The 21238-nt window shown below is 41.5% G+C and overlaps 1 protein-coding gene across 1 annotated transcript in view; it reads right to left on the bottom strand.

Annotated features, from left to right (window-relative positions):
• The window catches only part of LOC134965501 (uncharacterized), a 102654-nt gene that overhangs the window by 34437 nt on the left and 46979 nt on the right, over positions 1-21238 (bottom strand). The window contains exons 5-8 of the mRNA XM_063941900.1: positions 18760-18813; positions 15822-15881; positions 5187-5261; positions 628-693 (exon numbers count right to left, since the gene is read on the bottom strand). Of these exons, the coding sequence (XP_063797970.1) occupies positions 628-693; positions 5187-5261; positions 15822-15881; positions 18760-18813 (255 nt within the window). The remainder of the gene's footprint in view (positions 1-627; positions 694-5186; positions 5262-15821; positions 15882-18759; positions 18814-21238) is intronic.

The raw sequence follows: 21238 nt of genomic DNA, 5'->3' as shown, positions 1-21238 counted from the left end.
TTTTACATGGAAGTGGTGGAAGTAAGAAACCTTGGGGGTAATTCGAAGTTGATCGCAGAAGGAAATTTTTTAGCAGTTGGGCAAAACCATGTGCAGTGCAGGGGGGGGCAGATATAACATGTGAAGAGAGAGATAGATTTGGGTGTGGTGAGTTCAATCTGCAATCTAAATTGCAGTGTAAAAATAAAGCAGCCAGTATTTACCCTGCACAAAAACAAAATAACCCACCCAAATCTAACTCTCTCTGCAAATGTTATATCTGCCCCCCCCCCCCCTGCACTGCACATGGTTTTGCCCAACTGCTAAAAAATTTCCTGCTGCGATCAACTTGGAATTACCCCCCTTATACAGTACAAAGGGGAGGCCTCTATGTGTTACTGAGGAAGGGTGTGGTAGCCATCTTCTGTATGTGACGTAAACATGTCCCATTCATGGCATGACTATAATACCTCCAGGGGGCGCACACATTTCTACTCCAGATGGGATTTTTACCATTGTTGAACTCTTTTCTTGTGTTTGTATGTACATGTAAACAAATGTAATTTTATTACGTCCCTGCACAGAACAATGTGGCCCTAGACAACAAAAAAGGTTGCATATATATTATCTCATATGCTGTGTACTTACCGCAGAACTGATCGCTATATTGAGAATTTCAATAAGATCAAAACCATTTTCTTTATATAACTTATGCTGAAAAAAAACAAAAACATAAAATGCAATTTACCAATGTTTCATTTTCTTATTTTTTTTAAATATATAAATACTATGGTTGCCATTAAGCTGATGTTTATTTATTAGTTTATTAGTATTCTCAAAAGTCAAACAACAGGGATGTAACTAGGTGTGTGTGGAGTGTGGCACCGCACATAGTGCTGCAGGGTAGGGGGCACTGTTGGTGTCACCTGTCAATTTTCTGTTTTAATTACTCTCACTTGCAGCTTCCCTTCTTTTTGGAGCCCAGCAACTCCTGACTGCCCCTATCTCCTACACCCACCCCTTTCGTTGCTAATACCTATACAGCATTCATGAACTTAACTTGATAGCTCTTTGTTAGTCAGTCACACTATCCTTTATTACATTGACATACCTGGGTTTCAAACCCATTACCTGTGGCATTGTAGTCAGACAATCTATTCATTGAGCTATCTGCCCTTGCATGGAGAGCTAGACAATTCTAAGCAGTGACGTGCGGTGGGGTGAGGCAGGTGAGGCAGAGCCTTTCCTGTCATACTAACGTTTGTACCAGAGGTTTGACTCTATAAAGTATATGAAAAATACAAAGAACATGTTTGGATTATCTTCTTTGCATTATTCTAATCATTTTTATAGCCAAAACTCTGGAGTAAAAAGTCTATGGCAGGTGAGGCAGTGCCTCCCATGCCTATCGTTTCTGCACATCTCTGATCAAAACTCACCAAATCTCCAGGAGTTTATACTGCTGCACCTGTGTATAATGCCCAGATGTACGCTTTGGCTCATAAATTGCATGTAAGTCTGGCTCTGGTGCTAGCCAGTGCCTCCTGAGCCATTTAGCTCACCACACATCACTGATTCTAAGGTACTGTAGCTTCATATAGTTAGAAATCTCAGTTTTTATGCAGGATCAAATAGATCAATGAGTTGGGTGTTTAACTGGAATGCATCAAGATATGGGTTTAAATCCTGGATATGACAGTATATTGAAATGTGTTACGTAATATAGGATATTGTAACTGAATAACAGTGAGCTCAAAATGTGTAAAAGGGAATCACAGCATGGACTTTCTCTGGGATTAGTTTTGTCAGTATCGTCATGCCCTTTTCCCACGAGGTATGCACCTTATGTACCTATTAGGGGGAGGGGGGGGAGGTGCTCCAATTCTCTTTCTGGCACAGGGCACCAAAAAGTCTAGTTACGGCTCTGTCAAATAATATCATCATATTAACATCACAAACTTAAAAAAAGAACAAATGGTAAAGACAACAGATAAGCTCTACATTTTCATTTAAACATAAAACACTTTGTTCATTTTGTATTTATGGTAAAGTACTTGTGTGTAAGAAGAATATAACTGTTTTATAGACACATAACTAAATGTGCTGAATAATACAAAATAAGAGAAGTGTTACTGTGCACTGTGTTAGACAGAAAAACAAAACTTGGCGTACTGGGTGGTTATAGTAGCTGATCAGGGCTGGAGTAAGGAAAAAATGGGCCTGGGGTTGAAATGTTCAATGGTCTATACTGAGAAGGAGAGGAGCTATGACCAGTGCTGTGTGGGAGTGACAGTGACATGTGGGCATGTACACCCCGACACTATCAGCCCCAATGTATCCCTAAATACATAAAATTTGAATATTTTTATAATACTGTATTGTGTGTGTGTGTGTGTGTGTGTGTGTGTGTGTGTGTGTGTGTGTGTGTGTGTGTGTGTGTCTGTGTGTGTGTGTGTGTTTGGTGTGGGGGGGACTAAAAATATTTTTGTGTAGTGACCTGGAGCTGGTCTTGTAGCTGATATAGTGACAAAAGAGGTGTAAAGTGTAAAACAGAGCACAGAAGTACAGTAGCATTATTTTGCACTTATGGAGAATTGTACACATAATTACATGCATTCTGCGCCACACTTACAGCAAATGCATCTAATTTATGTCAAGTCTTCATCATCAGCATACACCTTCTAATGTGTGCTGCACCATAAAAGGATGCAGTTTACCCTGTGTCATCCCTCGCCTTCTAAGCCTGTGATGTCATGATGTCACGTGTGTGGGTGGGGCCATCGGCTCTGGGAAGTAGAGCTCTGGGTGGAGTATCTTAAGGATACTCCAGGAAGCTCAATAGGCTGCAAAGTGGTTTCCCTGAGCGTCCCCTGGCAGATCTACAGTAACACTACTGGATGCAGCCAGCAGAGCCGGCCATAGGCATAGGCAAACTAGGCAATTGCCTAGGGCATTTGATATGCCTAGGGGCATCAGCAGCTTCTGCTGATTAAAATGATATGCGGCATGCCTATATTCTGTGTAGCATTTCATATGCAGATACAGCCACAGTCTCACACAGTATATAGGCATGCTGCATATCATTTTAATCAGTAGAAGCTGCTTGTGCATCCTAGCCACATAGCAATGCAAATAAGATGCATTTTCATAAAAAAAAGGTGCCAGGTGTTAGCATTGAGGCAATATTTATGAGGACACATCTGTATACAAGCAGAGGCACAGGTCACAGTGTTAGTGGCAGTGTGAGTGCTCTGTGCATGTAAGTGGGTTGGTTGTTACAGTAGTGTTCGGAATATGTGTAAGGAGCATTATGTGTGTCATGTAAAAATGCATTAATAATGTGCAACATATGTGTAAGGGGCACTGTGTGTCATTATGTGTATAAGGGCATTAATAATGTGCGGCAAATGTGTAACAGGGTACTACTTTATGTGGGTCATTATGTGTATAGTTGCACTAATAATGTGCAGCAAATGTGTAGGGGGCACTATGTGTGTCATTATGTGTATAAGGGCATTAATAATGTGCGGCTTACGTGTAAGGGACATTATGTGTAAAAAGGCATTAATTAAGGTTGTCATAATGTGTAAGGCGCATTATGTTTATAAGGACATTAATAATGTGTCTCATATGTGTAAGGGGCATTACTGTGTGGAATTATGTGTATAAATGCATTACTAATGTGTGGCATTATGTGTATAAGGTGCTCTACTATGTGACGTTGCATATAGAAAGGGCACTACTGTGTCGTCTAATGTGAATAAAGAGCAATAGGGTGTGGTGTAATGTGAATAAGGGGCTCTACTGTGAGTAGCAACGTTTATAAGGTAAAGTGATACTACTGTGGGATGTAATATGAATTATGAACACTACTGCATGATCAATTGTGAATAAAGTTGCAGTACTGTGTGGCGTAATTGGAATTGGGGTTACTATTGTGTGGCCATGCCCCTTGCCAACAAAAACACACCCCTTTTTAGTGTGTGTGCCAAATGTGCAAACTGTTCCTATTTAAAATATAGGGGGTACAAACCCCAAAATAAGGACTGATATGGGTGAGGGGTGATGGTGCTGGGAAAGAGGTGCAAGGTCAGAGGCGGAACCAGTGGTGGTGCTAGGGGGCACCAGCCAAAATCTTGCCTAGGGCATCATATTGGTTAGGGCCGGCTCTGGCAGCCAGGGTGTCATTCCAAGCATCATGAATGGCAAATGCCGGTGCAATGGGGCAATGATAGTGCCACCACCTGGGCCCTCCACCTTGTGTAACAGCACCGCTCACACTCTCCTAGTTTCGGCCCTGCATGTGTATATGCATGTATCTGATTTTACTGTAATTGGCTTGTATTAGACCAGCCCTTCCCTCCCCTGTCCTAGATCTCCAGTTATAGAGAGTATTACTATATGCATCTGTAATCATGAATATACGTGTATTTTCTTTATGAGCATACACAAAGCGATATCACCCAAAATAAGCAACACAAACTCGTGTAGTATGGGATTTGTATCAGCTCCTTAGGGGCAGATTTATCAAACCTTCTAAAGAAGGAACTTGGAGGTGTTGCCTCTTTAGAAGCTTTGATAAAAATTTCCATTAGTCTTTAACCACTTGCGGTTGCATCTGATGTGACAAGTCAGAAACACTCAGTGGGCGGCTGCTGGAAGGTAAGCTCAATGGGACCTCCCGGCCCTGTACATACTTGTTCCCTCCCCCAGCAGCCAATCACTGATCACCTTCCACCCACTGGCTGCAGAAAGGATCAGACACTGGAGCCATGTAAATAAAGCAGCCCCCAGCCTCCCAGTGTACACCCAGCGGATGCAGAGAGGGGCAGCTGATGGGGAAATATAAAGCTGTGATGCCACGATGGTCTGTTGTGTCAGTCATCGAAGTTTAAAAAAATAATAATAATATTTGTTATGAAAATTTGTTTAATAAAGTAGTGTTGGATAGGTTTTAAGTAGATGTTCTTAACCTAATTCAATCATTTGAAAAATAGCAATTTCTGAGTGTTTTTTGGGGGGAAAAATAACAGCCAGTTAAGTGGTTAAAAAAAATTACATTACTGCAGAAGGTTGTTCCTTTTTCCCCTTCAAAAAAGTTTTTGTTATTTTTATGTAACACTGAAAAATTCTAAAGTTTTATTTTGCAGACCTTTTATTTCAATAATGCCAGAACACAAATAAATACAGCAATAGAATGAAATTACCATTAAGCAGGCAGTAGCATCAGAGAATGCTTGAATAGGTATCACAAGTTGTGCAGTTCCAGCATAGTCATTGTTCTGAAACAAATAAATATATATAAGTATGATTAATACACATGAATAATATAATATGACCATTTAAATGACACTTGAGGATAGATGCTGATGTGACTAGTGTATTGTATATTAATGCAATACTAGATATACAGAGGATATCTACTGACAGAGAGCGCACTATTATGCCAACATTGTGAGTAAATAATATGTAAAGGAAATGGTGTTATGGTTCATAGAAACTAATAATTTACTTTGCACCAAGAAGGTTCAATTATTTAAGACAGTTAAGTAAAATCATTGAAAACGTAATGCTTTTAAAATTCAAAGTTCAAGCTATAGCAGTACTGGCTAACCTGCGGCTCTCCAGCTGTTGAGAAACTACAAATCCCAACATGTCCTTCCACATTGTTACTTTTAGGTAATGCTAAAACTGTGGCAGGGCATGCTGGGATGTGTAGTTTCACAACAGTTTGAGCGCCACAGGTTGGCCAGTCCTGATCTACTGTATAGAGCCGGATGTAGTGAAGTCCCAGTTGACCAGAAGTGCGGGTTCCCAGCCGGACTCGGACATTTTTTAAAGTGGCAATCCATAACAAGGTATGGTTTTGCCTTGTGCATGATTGGCACTTTTAAAATATGACGAGTTCGTCCGGGAACCCCCACCTCCTGCCAGCTCAGACTTCACTATATGCGGCCCATAATCTTAACTAATTGGATAGGCATACGGTAGGATGTTTTTATTGGTCTTGACAATAATATACTCAGGCTGAATTCAATAACAGTGTTAAATTAGCGTGTTATATTCACTTGTATTACATGTCATGTGCTTATATAGGGAAGATATAATTTTACAGAAGGGGTATGATAACATGACCTGTGTTATCACGCCTCTACCGCTCACTTTAATAAAACATACTGTAATAACCCCTCCAATTTGTGGTTTGAATCACATTTTCCTTTCAGGCATTACCTTCTCCCAAAAGCAAGGATGGAAAACTACACATAGATGACAAGTGATGTTAAATGGTTGGTGTTCAAATTTGTGAGCAGCCTAGCGATCAGGTCTGAATTAGCCCCTGTGTGCGGTCACTAGCGGGAGCCATCTGCGACTCTCAGTCCAATTGCAGATGGGTTTCCTGGGACAATGCTGAACACCACTGCAGCAGCACTGGATGTGCCACCATCATGCTGCAGTGCGGGTTCAGTAGTCACACTCAGAGCACTCTGCAGCCACACAAGTGCTTAGTCTACATGCAGGGTATACCTGGGGTTTCTTTGAGGAGAAGGTTCCTGTAAGGGGAGCTGTAGGTACTTCAATGTGTTTCAGCCATCCTTGCTGCTTTTATTATGATAAGGGGGCAAGGATGGTGAATCTGGTGCTGATGCAGCGGTGTTCAGTGTTGCCACAGGAAACCCATCTAGAATTGGATTGAGGGTAGCAGATGGCTTCCTCTGGTGACTAAACAGCTACCACTGCCGTGCACTCACCACTACTGGCATCTAGCAAGTCAGGACACTATTGGGTCAGGTCTGTCTGTTATCTACATCCTATAACCAGTGTTGCAAGTAGAAATATTTTCTTAGTGGTACTGAGTTCCGAAAATGGGCGTGGTCACGTGTTGTGAGGGGTGTCGTCACATGCCACTAGGGGGGGTGGCTACAAGACACTAGAGGTGTGCCACATGACAAAGTCCCTTTTCTTTGCACTCTGGAGGCAAGGCTAGAAATATATAGTAATGCCTCCAGTATAATAGAAACATATAGCGATACACCCAGTATAATAGCAATATATAGTAATGCCCCTAGTATAATAAATATATATAGTAATGTCCCCAATTTAATAACAATATATAGCACTGCCTCCATTAAAACAGGAATATATACTGTACTAGTGCCCCTGGTAGTAATATACAGTAGTGTCCATATTACAATAGAAATATATAGCAATACCTGCATAATAATAGAAATATATAGTAGTGTCCACATTATAATAGAAATATATAGTAATACCCTCATAATAATAGAAATATATAGTAGTGTCCACATTATAATAGAAATATATAGCAATACCCTCATAATAATAGAAATATATTGCAATACCCCCATAATAATAGAAATATATAGTAGTGTCCACATTATAATAGAAATATATAGCAATACCCTCATAATAATAGAAATATATTGCAATACCCCCATAAGAATAGAAATATATAGTAGTGTCCACATTACAATAGAAATATATAGTAATACCCCCATATTAATAGAAATATATAGTAGTGTCCACATTACAATAGAAATATATAGTATTGCCCTCATAATAATAGAATTATATAGTAGTGTCCACATTACAATAGAAATATATAGTAATACCCCCATAATAATAGAAATATATAGTAGTGTCCACATTATAATAGAAATATATAGCAATACCCCCATAATAATAGAAATATATAGTAGTGTCCACATTACAATAGAAATATATAGTAATACCCCCATAATAATAGAAATATATAGTAGTGTCCACATTATAATAGAAATATATAGTAATACCCCCATAATAATAGAAATATATAGTAGTGTCCACATTACAATAGAAATATATAGTAATACCCCCATAATAATAGAACTATATAGTAGTGTCCACATTACAATAGAAATATATAGCAATACCCCCATAATAATAGAAATATATAGTAGTGTCCACGTTGTATTAAAAATCAATTTCCCCACACAGTGAAGCCAGAGACATACCCAGCAGCCCAGCCTGTGAAGAACAAAGCCGCTCACTGCTGATGCATCTGGTGCATCACACAAGCTGAGTGAAGGGAAACAAATGCACTGTGGCACACAGCAAGGGATGCTGCGGGAAAGTGCAGTCAGGCTCCTCTCTTCACGCCAGCCACAGCAGCCAGAGGAGGTAGCGTGATGTGACATCATGAGGTCACCGTCGCGCTCCCAATAAACCTGTCTAAGTGGGAGGTGCTGTCATGCTGCCAAGCACCATGGTCTTGGTGCTTGGTGGCGCATTATAATTGTGATAATGGTGGTCGAACTACTAAACAACTACTAAAGATAAATAGCTAAAATTGTCAGATGTGTATTTTAAATAAAATAGACTATTTTTTAGCAAGTTTTACACAGATATAAGTATAGGAAACATATATAAATTAACACATACAAATGATTAGATACTTATGGCTGAGACAGATAACTATATGTTTTATAAAGAATTAATCCTGCAGGAAACAAGCCAACACAACACAGGAAGGCATTGTGTAATACAGTTATACAGGTAGACCACAGGCTGCAATTCTCAGGAGCCTCTGCAGCTGCTCAAGAAGTGAGGAGGACGTCACATAAGCAGTCTTGAGTAGTGAGGCAAGAGTCAGATAGAAACTACTGGCAGTTGGAAAGGGAGCACGAGATGAGGTGTAAGTGAAGAGAGAGATGACAGATCATGGAGAGAGGAGTCAAAATGAGCTGCTGAGGGAAAGCACAGTGTAAGCAGAGGCAGAGAGAGAAGCCCATAAAGCATATGAACTTATATAAGTAAGGCGATAGCGCAGGCAGTGCACTGACAACATGCCAGAGTTAATTCAAAGGTGGATAAGCAGTGGAAACTCTGTGTGTGGGTGTATTTGTGTGGCACGTGTGCATGTACTGTATCTGCTCACTACAGTTCTCTCTTATGCAAACTCATGTATGTTTTTTGTTGTAATGATTTGCTTGTAATTGGCATTGCATGTGTGGGGAAGTTGCTCAGTGAAATAGTTTATTATTGCATGCTGTCTGGTGTTTACATTCTTTGATCGTTTGGCCATTTGAGGTCAGGTGTACTATAACTTTACATTTAGTGAGGTGTAGTCATGGTGTAAAGGACAGAGTGTGATTCCTGATTAGTAAAAAAACAAATACCAAACACTGAGCAACATCACCAAACAGGTAATTTCAACTTTAAACTTGTCACTTATTTTGTACTGTCTGGACATGGCTACTAATAACAGGTGCACAGACAAAATTCTTTAAGCTATGTGTGCAAATGCTTAGGAGACAAAATTCAAGAACTAATTGTGATGATGACAAGGGATAACCTGGATATTGTGGCAATTACAGAATATTGGTGCAATGAGAATCATGACTGGGACATAGCTATGCCAGGATACAATTTATTTAGGAAGGATGGAATGAGAAGAATAGGAGGAGGGGTAGCAATGTATGTGGGAAAAAAAAGCATAAATGCTAGTTTTAGACAAAATATTGAAGACAAAACTGAGGCCCTGTGAGCCACCATAGAAACCGAGGAGAAGAACATTATTCGCTTTGGGGTGATCTATAGACCACCAGGCGAGGGGCAGGATTTGGATAGGAACCTATTGTTGAAAATCACTAAAATGGCTTTAAAGGGAGAAGTCATAATCATGGGAGACTTTAATTTATCTGATGTAAATTGGGAGGGGTCTTTTGCAAGTTCAGCTACAAGTGGCAAATTTCTAAATTCCTTACAGGGAGCATCTCTCAAGCAATTGGTGAGGAAGCCCACTCGCAAAGACTCAATATTAGATTGAATTCTTACAAATGGTGATAGTACATCAGACAAATATGTAGGTGAGCACCTGGGATCCAGTGATCCTCAAGCAGTATGGTTTAGTATAAAGACGGGATCCAACTCCTGTCACACAAAAACAAAGGTGTTGGATTTTAGAAATGCTGACTTTCAAAAATGGGGAGATGTTTAAGTGATTCATTGGTGGACTGGAGGAACTTGGAAGGGGGCAGGAGAGCTGGGAAAAACTAAAAAGTGCAATACTAAGGGCAACAGACCTTTGTATCAAAAGGGTTAAGAAAAGTACCAGTAAAAGGAAGCCAATGTGGTTCACAAAAGAAGTATCAACTAGTGTAAAAGCAAAGATGGCTTTTAGGAAATACAAACAGACTCAAAATAATAACAACAAAGAGGTGTATCTTGACAGATGGAAGGATGCTAAGAAAGTGATCAGACGTGCAAAGGCAGAAGCTGAGGAGAAAATGGCCCAGTCAGTAGATAAAGGTGGCAAAGCTTATAGTATATAAGTGAAAGGAGAAAATCAAATGGAGGAATAATAAGACTTAAGACAGAGAGTGAGCATTTGGTGGATGGAGACAAGGCAATAGCAGATCCCCTAAATAATTATTTTTGCTCAGTATTTACTACAGAAGGAGAAGGGAAGGGACCACAGTTAAGTTGCAAGGACATTCATAAAAATAAGGTAGATGAAAGTACATTAACAGAGGAGAAGGTCCTAACAGAACTTTCAAAACTAAAAGTGGATAAATCTATGGGGCCAGATGGGATACACCCAAGGATACTAAAAGAAATAAAATATGTGCTGGTGACACCTTTAACAGAATTATTTAACCAGTCACTAAATGCAGGTGCCATACCAGAAGACTGGAAAAGAGCAAATGTAGTTCAAATGCACAAAAGTGGAAGCAAGGAAGAAGCAACTAACTACAGACCAGTAAGCCTTACATCAGTAGTAAAGAAAGTAATGGAAAAACTATTAAAAGAAAGAGTTGTGGAATATCTAAAATCAAACAACTTACAGGATCCAAAGCAGCATGGATTTACTGGTGGGAGATCATGCCAAACAAATCTTATTGACTTTTTTGACTCTGTGATGAAAATAATAGATCAAGGGGGAGCTGTAGATGTAGAATATCTAGACTTTAGAAAGGCATTTGACACTGTGACACATCGCAGACTGCTAAATAAACTTGAAAGCATAGGGGTGGATTATAAAACAGTTAAATTTATAAGAACCTGGTTGCAGGATAGGAAACAGACAGTTGTAGTAAATGGAGTGCAATCTATGGAGTACCCCAGGGATCTGTACTTTGACCAGTTCTCTTTAATATCTTTGTTGGTGACATTGCAAATGGTATTGAAGGGAAAGTATGCCTTTTTGCACATGATACAAAGATATGCAACAGTGTAGACACACCGGGAGGGATAAAACAAACGATTGATGACCTACTTAGGCTTGAGAAATGGTCAAGAATGTGGCAACTACAGTTTAACGATAAAAATTCAAAATCATGCACTTGGGTCTTAAAAACCCAAAGGCTAAATATAGTATCAAGAGTACTATAATGGAAGCCACTGAGGAGGAAAGGGATTTAGGAGTCACTATTTCAAGTGACTTGAAGGCAGGAAAGCAATGCAGCAAAGCAATGAGAAAGGCTAGTCAGATGCTGCTAGTCAGATGCTTGGTTGCATATGGAGAGGAATCAGTAGCAGGAAAAAAGAAGTAATAATGCCACTTTATAGGTCATTGGTACGGCCCCATCTGGAATACTGTGTCAAGTGCCGGAGACTATATCTACAGAAGGACATAAATACATTACAGAGTGTACAAAGAAGGACAACTAAAATGGTACATGGCCTACAGTACATCACAAAACTTACCCAGAAAAGCTAAAAGATCTTAACATGTATAGTTTGGAGGAGAGAAGGGAAAGGGGGGACATGATAGAAACTTTCCAAATATACCAAGTGTCTTAAAGTTCAGGAGGGAAACATTCTTCAAAGGAAGAGAAGTATTAGAACTCGAGGACATACACTGAAACTGGAGGGAGGCAGGTTCAGGGGAAATTTAAGGAAAAATTACTTCACAGAAAGGGTAGTGGACAAGTGGAATAGCCTCCCATCAGAGGTGGTAGAGGCTAAAACGGTAGAGCAATTTAAACATGCCTGGGATAGGCATATGAATATCCTTACAAAGAATTAAGGTTCAAAAAGGGTTGAGATTACCTAAAGGATAAAAAAAGGGCAGACTAGATGGGCCAAGTGGTTCTTATATGCTGTCAAATTCTATGTTTCTATGTATGCAGAGCCATAAGTAGACTTTTTGGTGGCCTGTGCCAGGAAGAGAAGTGCCCCCCATTTTTTCAATAGAGACATAAGGCACATGCCTCATGGGAAGGGGCATGACAAAATTAATCCCAGAGAATGCCCATGCTATTCTGCCCCTTCCCACTACATATACATACATATATATATATATATATATATACACACACACACACACACACACACACACACACACACACACACACACACAGACGGGGGAGATAGGCTCAAAAAGTGGGGGTGCTGCAAGAGTAAGTAATAAAACATATAACTGGCAAGTGCCGCTAACAGTGCCCCCTACCCTGCAGTACTATGTGTGGTGACACACTCCGCACAAACCTAGTTAAGGCCCTGTATGTATGTGTGTGCCTGTGTGACACAAGTGCATGTATGTATGTATGTTTTTGTGTGCCATATGTGTGTAAGAGAGAGAGGGGGGCCTAAAGAGGCTGTGTGACTAAAATGTTGAATATTGTGAGACTGTAAATCATAAGGTAGACATAACCTTCTGCAAATAGTTGTCACCTGGGTAGTCAGAACCCAGTCAGCCATTTTCTTATCCAGCTGTCAATCACTGCAAAGAGATCATGTATCACAGACTACAGGTATATGGACAGCAGAAAAGCAATAAGCCATTTGCTGTCAGAAAACCTATGAATATTATCTTGAAAGTATTTTGTGCTACACAGACAGCGCAGCTGGGCAAACAATGAGGAATGCATCCAGTTACCTTTTATTTAGGAACTCAGATATGTTTCATAGATATACAGCCATTAATTTTAGAGGTCACTAGTCTCCAGCATTAATATGTGATAATTATCATAGCTAGACAGTGAAACAGGGCACAAGTCATGGAAATCCACATAGCTTTTAAGGAACTTGTAAATGTCTTTTGTGCAGCTGCAGACATTACCTCAGAAAATGTTATACAGTATGTGCCACAAATGTGCACCAACCAGTAACGTGCGGTGAGGTTAATGGCTGGGGAGGCACTGAGTTCTGCCCAGAGCCGGATTAAGACCATGGGGAGCCTGGGGCACTTAAGACAGTGGGGCCCCTAATAAAGAGAAGGCAGATGAATATTTATATTTCTTTTGCACTCGCCCCACTGCTGGCATTCTGGCGGTTGGGATGCTAGGCGCTGGGATCCCAACAGCCAGGATATAATAGTACACCTGCACCAGGTGAGTCTAGTTACTGGCAGCAGAGCTAATGATGGCTTTGGATAATGTTGGAATGTAGGGGAGAGCCCTGTTGACATTTGCATGATGAGGCTGATTCAAATGTCACCCCCACAGTATGATGATCAAAGATCATACAACCACCATTCCTCCTATTGCAGCTCATTTCCTCCCAGTCACCTGATTGCTGTTCACCCCACATTTCTCGAATGCGGCTCGCACGTCCGCTGATTGTGGCCATGTTAGAGAAAAAAATCACCATACACTACTAGGCGGTGGCAGCTGACAGAGGGGCCCCCTGGGTCCCACCAACCATAGTCGCCTTCACTGCCTAGTTTATGATCCCTGCAGAACAAATTTTGTAGAAAATGTAACAGCACAGTAGCTGTCCTGACACACACACAAGCACACATGCAGGCAGAGTATGAGCAGCATATTGAGTGTGCTGCTGTCTGCCCAGGATCCCCTGGCCCCATCCCCACCTGACATTAACAAGTGCAAACAACCACCTCTCATTTCAACAGCCTCATCACTTCACCTCTCTCCTGCAGCCACCACTTCTCTGACCCTGTATTGCAGGAAGCAAACGCACCGCCGCTGCTGGGAGCTGCCCTGAGAGAAGGCAGGCACAGCGTCATTGCCGTTCCCAGCACATCTATCAGGCATGAGGCGGGGCCTCGCCTCCCATGCTCTAAGTGTGCCGGCAGCAGCACTAGGAGGCCGAGCCCATTGCTCCGAGTCCTCAGTGCATTGAGCCGAGTAGGTGGAGATTGTGGAGGTGGGCTTACCGCCCCCAATGTACAGCCACTCACCCCAGTCTAGTTACGTCCGCACATACACCAGCCAGGTAGCACCCACATACTCTATGTACGCAGGGCACCTTTCTAAAACATCCTCTGCTGCCTGGTGTGTGTGCCATGATCTGCTTCCTTGTCTCCCCACCATATATGGGTGATTGGACAGTGGAACCAGCACGGATCCGCTGTCCAATCACATCTGCATCACTGACAGGGGCGTGCTTTCATGTGAGCTGAAAGCACGCCCCTGTCACTGAGGTACTTGTATAAGTGCCACTTCCTCCACTTTTTTTAATGGGCTTTTACTGTCCATGGCTTCGCCCCGCCCCCTGCTCTATCCCCGTTACCATTGTCAATGGCAGGCACTGCTATCGGTGCCTCCCAAACTAAATGAATGCATTAAATGTTTAGAATAATATAAAGAAGATACATATGACACAGAATATGTGTCTCAAGTATCCTCTTTGTATTATAGTAATCATTAATGGCTCCCCTGGCTGCATGTCCCTGGCACCAACATTACAATTACACTGTAGTAGATGAACCGATTTTACTGTAATATTTGCTGTGGATGTGTGTAGCGTAACATAGAAGTTTGAAATGTATTAACCTATTGTAGGTTAGAAAGGTTTATTAATTCATACACACTGTATAATATTCATTCATTTATTTAGTGAAGTTCAATTTATTATTGAAGACTTATTAATTGTGTGGAATTTGTGACAAATTAAATAATGTATAAATAAAAAACTGCTAATTATTGATTCCAACTCCTTTTATTTTCCTTGTAGCCCTTCTTGTTTATTTTTGGGGGATCTTTACCTCTTTGCCTGAAGCAGTGGCATAACTTCCAGAGACATTGGAGGCACTGGCCACAGGGTTCCAGCTGTCAGAGGGGCACCACGATAGGGGCACCCGGGGGGCTGCTGAACAAGAACAGATCACTGTACACTCATTTCATAGTGATTTGCTACAGTCACTGCTGACTGCTGTTCAAGTTCACAATCTTCTATTTTGCCTCCAGCCACCTGTTATTAACTTACACCCCGTGGCCTGAAGTGTGTCCCTACAGGAACTTTGGGTCAAGAGCAGATAACAGAAGATTAAAGACCTCCAAGGGAATTCCTTTGGGCGGCACCTTAATGGTACCAACACCCACTACTTAAAATATAGACACATAGGGGGAATTCAATTGTTTGAAAAGTTGGCATGGTGTCTGTTTTTTCCTGTCTATTAGGAAAAAACAGACACACAAATGACTTTTCAAACATTTGAATACCCCCCTCCCCCCCATAGAATGTGACAGCAGTTAAAAACCACTTGGCCCATCTAATCTGCCTTTTTTTTTTTTCCTTTTCATAACTTCAACCCTAGTTGATCCTTAGTTCTTAATACTTGTTTGTTGCAATCATAATGTGAAGTCCATTCTTGAAAGTACAGTATACAAACATAAAACAAATGAAGATGAAGGACTGGCAGATGCTCTGAGAGCTGTGTGCTGATGCTGAGTTTTTGGTCTCTGCCCTTCCATACATGTACAAATACAAAGTGTTTTGTTTTTTTACAAGATGGAGTTAATAAGGATGTCTGTTCTATTTTAATGAGTGCACAATATGGAGCCATTGGGTGATTACTTCAGCAGTATTGCTCTTGCTGTACATCATGCTAATGTACTCTAATAGTTGCTAGACAACTAAAGATATTATAAACTTACTGCGAAACATTTCTTCAAGAAAGCTTTGGTTTGGTCGTCAAGCTCTGTGAAGCAGTTCAACTATTAACAAAACAGTGATTTTAGTATAAATGGAACATCCGTCTTTACATAAAATCTTGCAGTTTACATTCATGTACATAATTATACAGTAGCTCCCGTTGGAGCCCCGTGCAATGTGTGACTATATACAGTTCTTGGTGGAAACTTTACGTTACATAGTGTAACATAGGAACCTCTATACCAAGAGTATATACAGTATTATTTTGCTTTTATAGAACAACAACGGATGACACTGTTAATGGATCTGGATTTTCAGAGTTATTTGGAAGGCATTTAGAAATGTATAAAAATGCAAATCCTGTTAATAAAAACAAAGTACTGTAAGTGGTTTACTTGTATTTTTTATTTAATTATTCCTATAGTTAAGCAAAATGTCCATGTGGTTTTTACAAATGGTAATAACAAATTCAGAGAAAGCGCTGGCAAACAGTCTATTTAGAATATAAATGTATTCTATATAAGATAAACAATAATAACAATTTGCCTAATGGTGCCCACACACGGTGCGATTCTCGCATGCTATTTGATCTTTTTAGTTCAAATAGCATCGCGTCTACTTCAAATCGCACCGTGTGTGGGCACCATAAGAATGTCCTGCTTTAACCCCAAATCTATCTTACTAATATTTTGATAAATCCATAGTTTAATATTATCAGGACTATATAGACCCTAACAAACAATCAAAAAGCATAACACTTATTAGTGAAAGCTGCCTCAGCACAGCTGTAACAGATTAGTTGTTAAAATAGACAAAGTCCACAATTATTTGTTAGTAAAAAGCTTTATTATACCTTAATATATTTTGTGCTGACTTAAATATAAATGCTTTATTTCAGCAAACAGCGTCACAGTTGTTTTAGTGACAGCCTTATTTTGCATTAGTAGATGTTGTGCTGGTTTAGATGTCACAGTTTTTATTTGAGCCGCACTGTATATTCACACATGTATCTTTCTTTGCAGTCTTTTATGAACAACTGCAGAGAACTTTTTTTTACTCCTCTCTCTTACCCCATTTATTATTCATCTCTGTGGGATGCCATGCTCTCCTCAGCCAGCGACAAATACATGGGGGACGCATGATCAGTATGATGGTTCCAACCAGGGGCGTCAGAACATTTATGGGCTGGGGGGGGCAAGATAGACCCAAATTTAGTGCCCCTGGTGGCGGAGCCACTGGGGAGGAGGAGGCAGTACTACAGGGATGAAATGGAGGTGGCAGTGGCATTACAGTGGGGAGGAGGTGGGAAGTGAGAGGGAGAGTGTCAGGGAAAGAGAGGGAGAAAGAGAGAGAGAGAGAGAGAGAGACTAAGTGTCAGGAGAGAGGAAGAGAGAAAGACCGTGTCAGGTACAAAGAGAGAGAGTGTCAAAGAGAGAGTGGAGCAAAAGGAGAGAGAGTGTTAGGGAGAGAAAGAGAGAGGAGCAAGAGTGTTAGGGAGAGAGAGTGGAGAGAGAAGAGTGTTAGGGAGAGAAAGAGAGGAGAGAGACTGTTAGGGAGAGAAAGAGGAGTGAGAGTGTTAGAGAGAGGAGAGAGAGTGTTATGGTGAGAGAGAGAGAGAGAGAGAGGAGCAAGAGTGTTAGGGAGAGAGAGAATGGAGAGAGAAGAGTGTTAGGGAGCGAGAGGAGAGAGAGTGTTAGGAAGAGAGAGAGAGGGGAGTGTTGGAGAGAGAGAGGAGAGAAAGAGAGAGGAGCGAGAGTGTTGGAGAGAGAGACAGAGTGCAGAGAGAAGAATGTTAGGAAGAGAGAGAGGAGAGAGTGTTAGGGAGTGAGAGGAGAGAGAGTGTTATGGAGAGAAAGAGAGAGCGAGAGTGTTAGGAAGATAGAGAGAGGAGAGAGGGTGTTAGGGAGATAAAGTGAGAGAGAGAGGAGCGAGAGTTTTAGGGAGAGAGAGAGAGGAGAGAGTGTTAGGAAGAGAAAGAAAGATAGGAGTAAAAGTGTCAGAGAGAGAGAGAGAGTGTTATGGGAGAGAAAGTGTGAGAGAGAGGAGCGACAGTGTTAGGGAGAAAGAGAGTAGAGAGAGAGAGTGTTAGAGAGAGAAAGAGGTAGAAGAGAGAGCGTTAGCTAGAGAGAAGAGACAGTGTTAGGGAGAGAGAGAGAAAGGAGCAAGAGTGTTAAGGGGATAGAGTGAGAGGAGCGAGAGTGTTAGGTAGATAGAGAGAAAGAGGAGTGAGTGTTAGGGAGAGAGAGAGGATAGTGTTAGGGAGAGAGAGAGGAGTGACAGTGTTTGGGAAAGAGAGAGAGAGAGGAGTGAGAGTGTTAGGGAGAGAGAGAGGAGCGACAGTGTTTGGGAGAGAAAGAGAGAGAGTGAGAGAGAGAGAGAGAGAGAGAGAGTGGAACAGGGAGAAAGATGGAGTGGGAGAGACACTACTGTACCTGTCCTAATTACACAGCAGCACAGCCACAGTTTTCTCATGGAAGCGGGCACTGCTGGGCGATGTGCACCTGATTGCTGCAATTCTGATTTATCCTCTGTGCAGCGCGTCTGACAACCGATTAAGCCACAATGCGCACGGGACCACGCATCGGATCAGATCAGATGTCAAACATCTGCAATTTGATCACTTTTCAGCCGATTTCTCGGCCCGATGTGTCTCTAAATCTGATGAAAAGAGGCCAAATCGCACTAGTCTATAGCCAGCTTACAATGACCTGCTTGATGAAAAATAAAAATGCCAATGATGCCAACACTGATTAATTGCGTAATTTGAAATGACAATAAATGTACCGCTTCAGGATTATACCAATACCAATTTTTAGTAAACAAAATCCAGTTATTCATTGTTTTATATTGTTGATGGCAATATTATTAGTTTATAAAAAGATATATCACTGACTCAATATCAGTCTAATTAACATTAAATATTAATAAAATATACTGTACCACTTCTGCAAAGACTAGGTTTGGATCACAATCCAGGAAAGCAGCCAGAATTTTCTAGAGAGAACAGAAAAACATATTTTGAACAGCCACCTATGATAATATTTGAACAGAAAACATGTACTAATACATAAAATACATTAAGGTCTATACTTCATAAGCAAATATCTAATGTACTGTTTATTTACTTGAATTTAATACATAAAATGATGTCAAGCTACTTATGTATCATTGGAGCAGATGTATTAAGCCTGAAGAAGGGATAAAGAAGTGATAAAGCAGTGATAAGTGCAAGGTGATAACGCACCAGCCAGTCAGCTCCTAATTGTCATTTTTCAAATCCTTAGAGGCCAATTTATTACCATTATTTTTACTAAAGTAATGTGAAAAGGGGCGTTTTAACACCCTTTTTTGCATTATTTTAATATCACCTGAATGTATTAAAGGGCATTTGGAGCAGTTTTCATGAAAAACTGCTCCAAACCCTTTAATTCACTTTTTTTTAGTAACCCACATCGCATTCCCCAGACTTATAATGGGAAATGCGATGTGGCCAAATTTACTTAAAAAAAAGTGAAAAAATACTGCAGTGTGCCCTGTGGTAATCTCGCCAGCTTAGGCTGGCGAGATCACAGGGCAGCACTGTATTCTGTACCCTTTTGCCCTGCTTTCTCTGCTCCTGGCAGAGAAAGCTGAGCGGGACCCGGCTCTAGTGATCAGCTATGTGTGTCTGATGGAAACAAAAGCTGATCAAAGTGTTAAAAAAAAAAGTTAAAACAAAAAAATCACTTACCTGTCCAGGGAGCCAGTGTCCGCTGCTCTGGTGAGCGCTGCTGGGCGCCGGGTCCACCATTGTGCTGTGCTTTGACCCTGGTGCTGTAAAGTGACGCTGTAAAGCAGCAGCACACTTTACAGCACCGGAGGTCACTGCAGCACACAGGATCCAGTGCCCGGCAGCCCAGCAGTAGCAGCCCGGACTGTTTCCATGGTCTGGTAAGTATATTGACATGCTGGGGGGGGTAGTCCGCGGTGCGCAGGGGTAGTCGTGACGGGAGGGGGGGGTCGACCGGGCGGTGGCGACAGCAGTGGTGCATGCACAGCAGGACATTGGGGTATTTTTTACAAAAAAATGACCACAAGCTCTGTCCCTGCATGCGATAATTGATACATCCCTGCGATGTAATCAATTATCGCAGTACGAGTTTGGGTGATTTTATCACCTGTCATCCGCATCCTGGATGCGGATGGTGATAAATAGGCCCCTTAATGACTGGCTGGTGCGTTATCACATTGCACTTATCACTGCTTTATCACTTCTTTATCCTTTCTCCAGGTTAATACATCTGATTATTTCTACACTACATATTTCCTTTACATTATCAAAACCAAAAACTTGAATTATTGTACTGTATATAGTACAGTGGCTCTCAAACTTTCTGGTTTCAGGGCACCCTTAGGGTCTGAGACTTTTTTTGCTGCTCCCCTAGGTGACAGCGGGGCCATACTCTGAAAAGTTATATTTACAGAGTTTGGTACACACAGGTGTAAGAGCATAGTCCTCATTGATAATAATACTGCGATCTTCAGCACGAATGAGCCTTCTGCAGGAAATGTCAGTGATATCTCCTGCATTAGGCTTTTAGCATATACTGTAGCAATAATTCATAACATTATACAGAAACTGCTATTTCTACATCATTTTATGGGGAAAAAATACTTCTTCCATAGGCTCGTAATCTGAAACAAATCTCTCAGAATTGTCACCCAGGTATGGACGCTAGAACACAAGAAGATTGTACTTATCTTCAGGTTTCTCAACGTCGCTTCTGACCACCTGCCAGCAGGACTCCATCTCCTCCGCAGAAGAGGAGGACCAAGGTAAGTGATAAAGAGGGCAGAAGTGGAAGGAAAAGGGGTGGAAGGAAAAAGGGCTTGGGGGAGGGAGATATGTGACACACAAACTGGGGCAGGGTGCTGGAGACATAGTGACACACACACACACTGGGTCCTGGAGGGGTGGGTCACTGACATGGGGGGTGACAACACAGTGACACACACTAAGGCCTGGGACCCCAGATGATACACATAATGGGGGGGATGGTGACAGACACACACATACACTTGGTCCTGGAGGGGGAGGCAATGACATGATGACACAGGGGTCTGGGGGGGGCATGGTGATACACACACACACACACACACACACACACACACAGACACTGGGTGCTGGACGTGTCAGATGGATGGGAGGTAACGTGATGACACATGCACCCTGCAGCTGGGGGAGGGGGCATGGTGATATCTAGGGCCTGTGGGGGACATGGTGGAATGCACTATTTGGCCTGGGTGAGGGAAAAAGAATTACAATGATTACTATTGGAAAGCTAGGACAGAGCAGCTCTATAAAGAATGACCTCATCACAGGGAGCGCAGCATGGTGGTCATTCCGAGTTGATCACTCGCTAGCAGTTTTTAGCAGCCG

This window comes from Pseudophryne corroboree, chromosome 10 (genome assembly GCF_028390025.1).
Source record: "Pseudophryne corroboree isolate aPseCor3 chromosome 10, aPseCor3.hap2, whole genome shotgun sequence".
NCBI classification, from domain to species: Eukaryota; Metazoa; Chordata; class Amphibia; order Anura; family Myobatrachidae; genus Pseudophryne; species Pseudophryne corroboree.
Note: the sequence above shows the minus strand (reverse complement) of the source record. Positions and strands in the feature narration are given on the sequence as shown.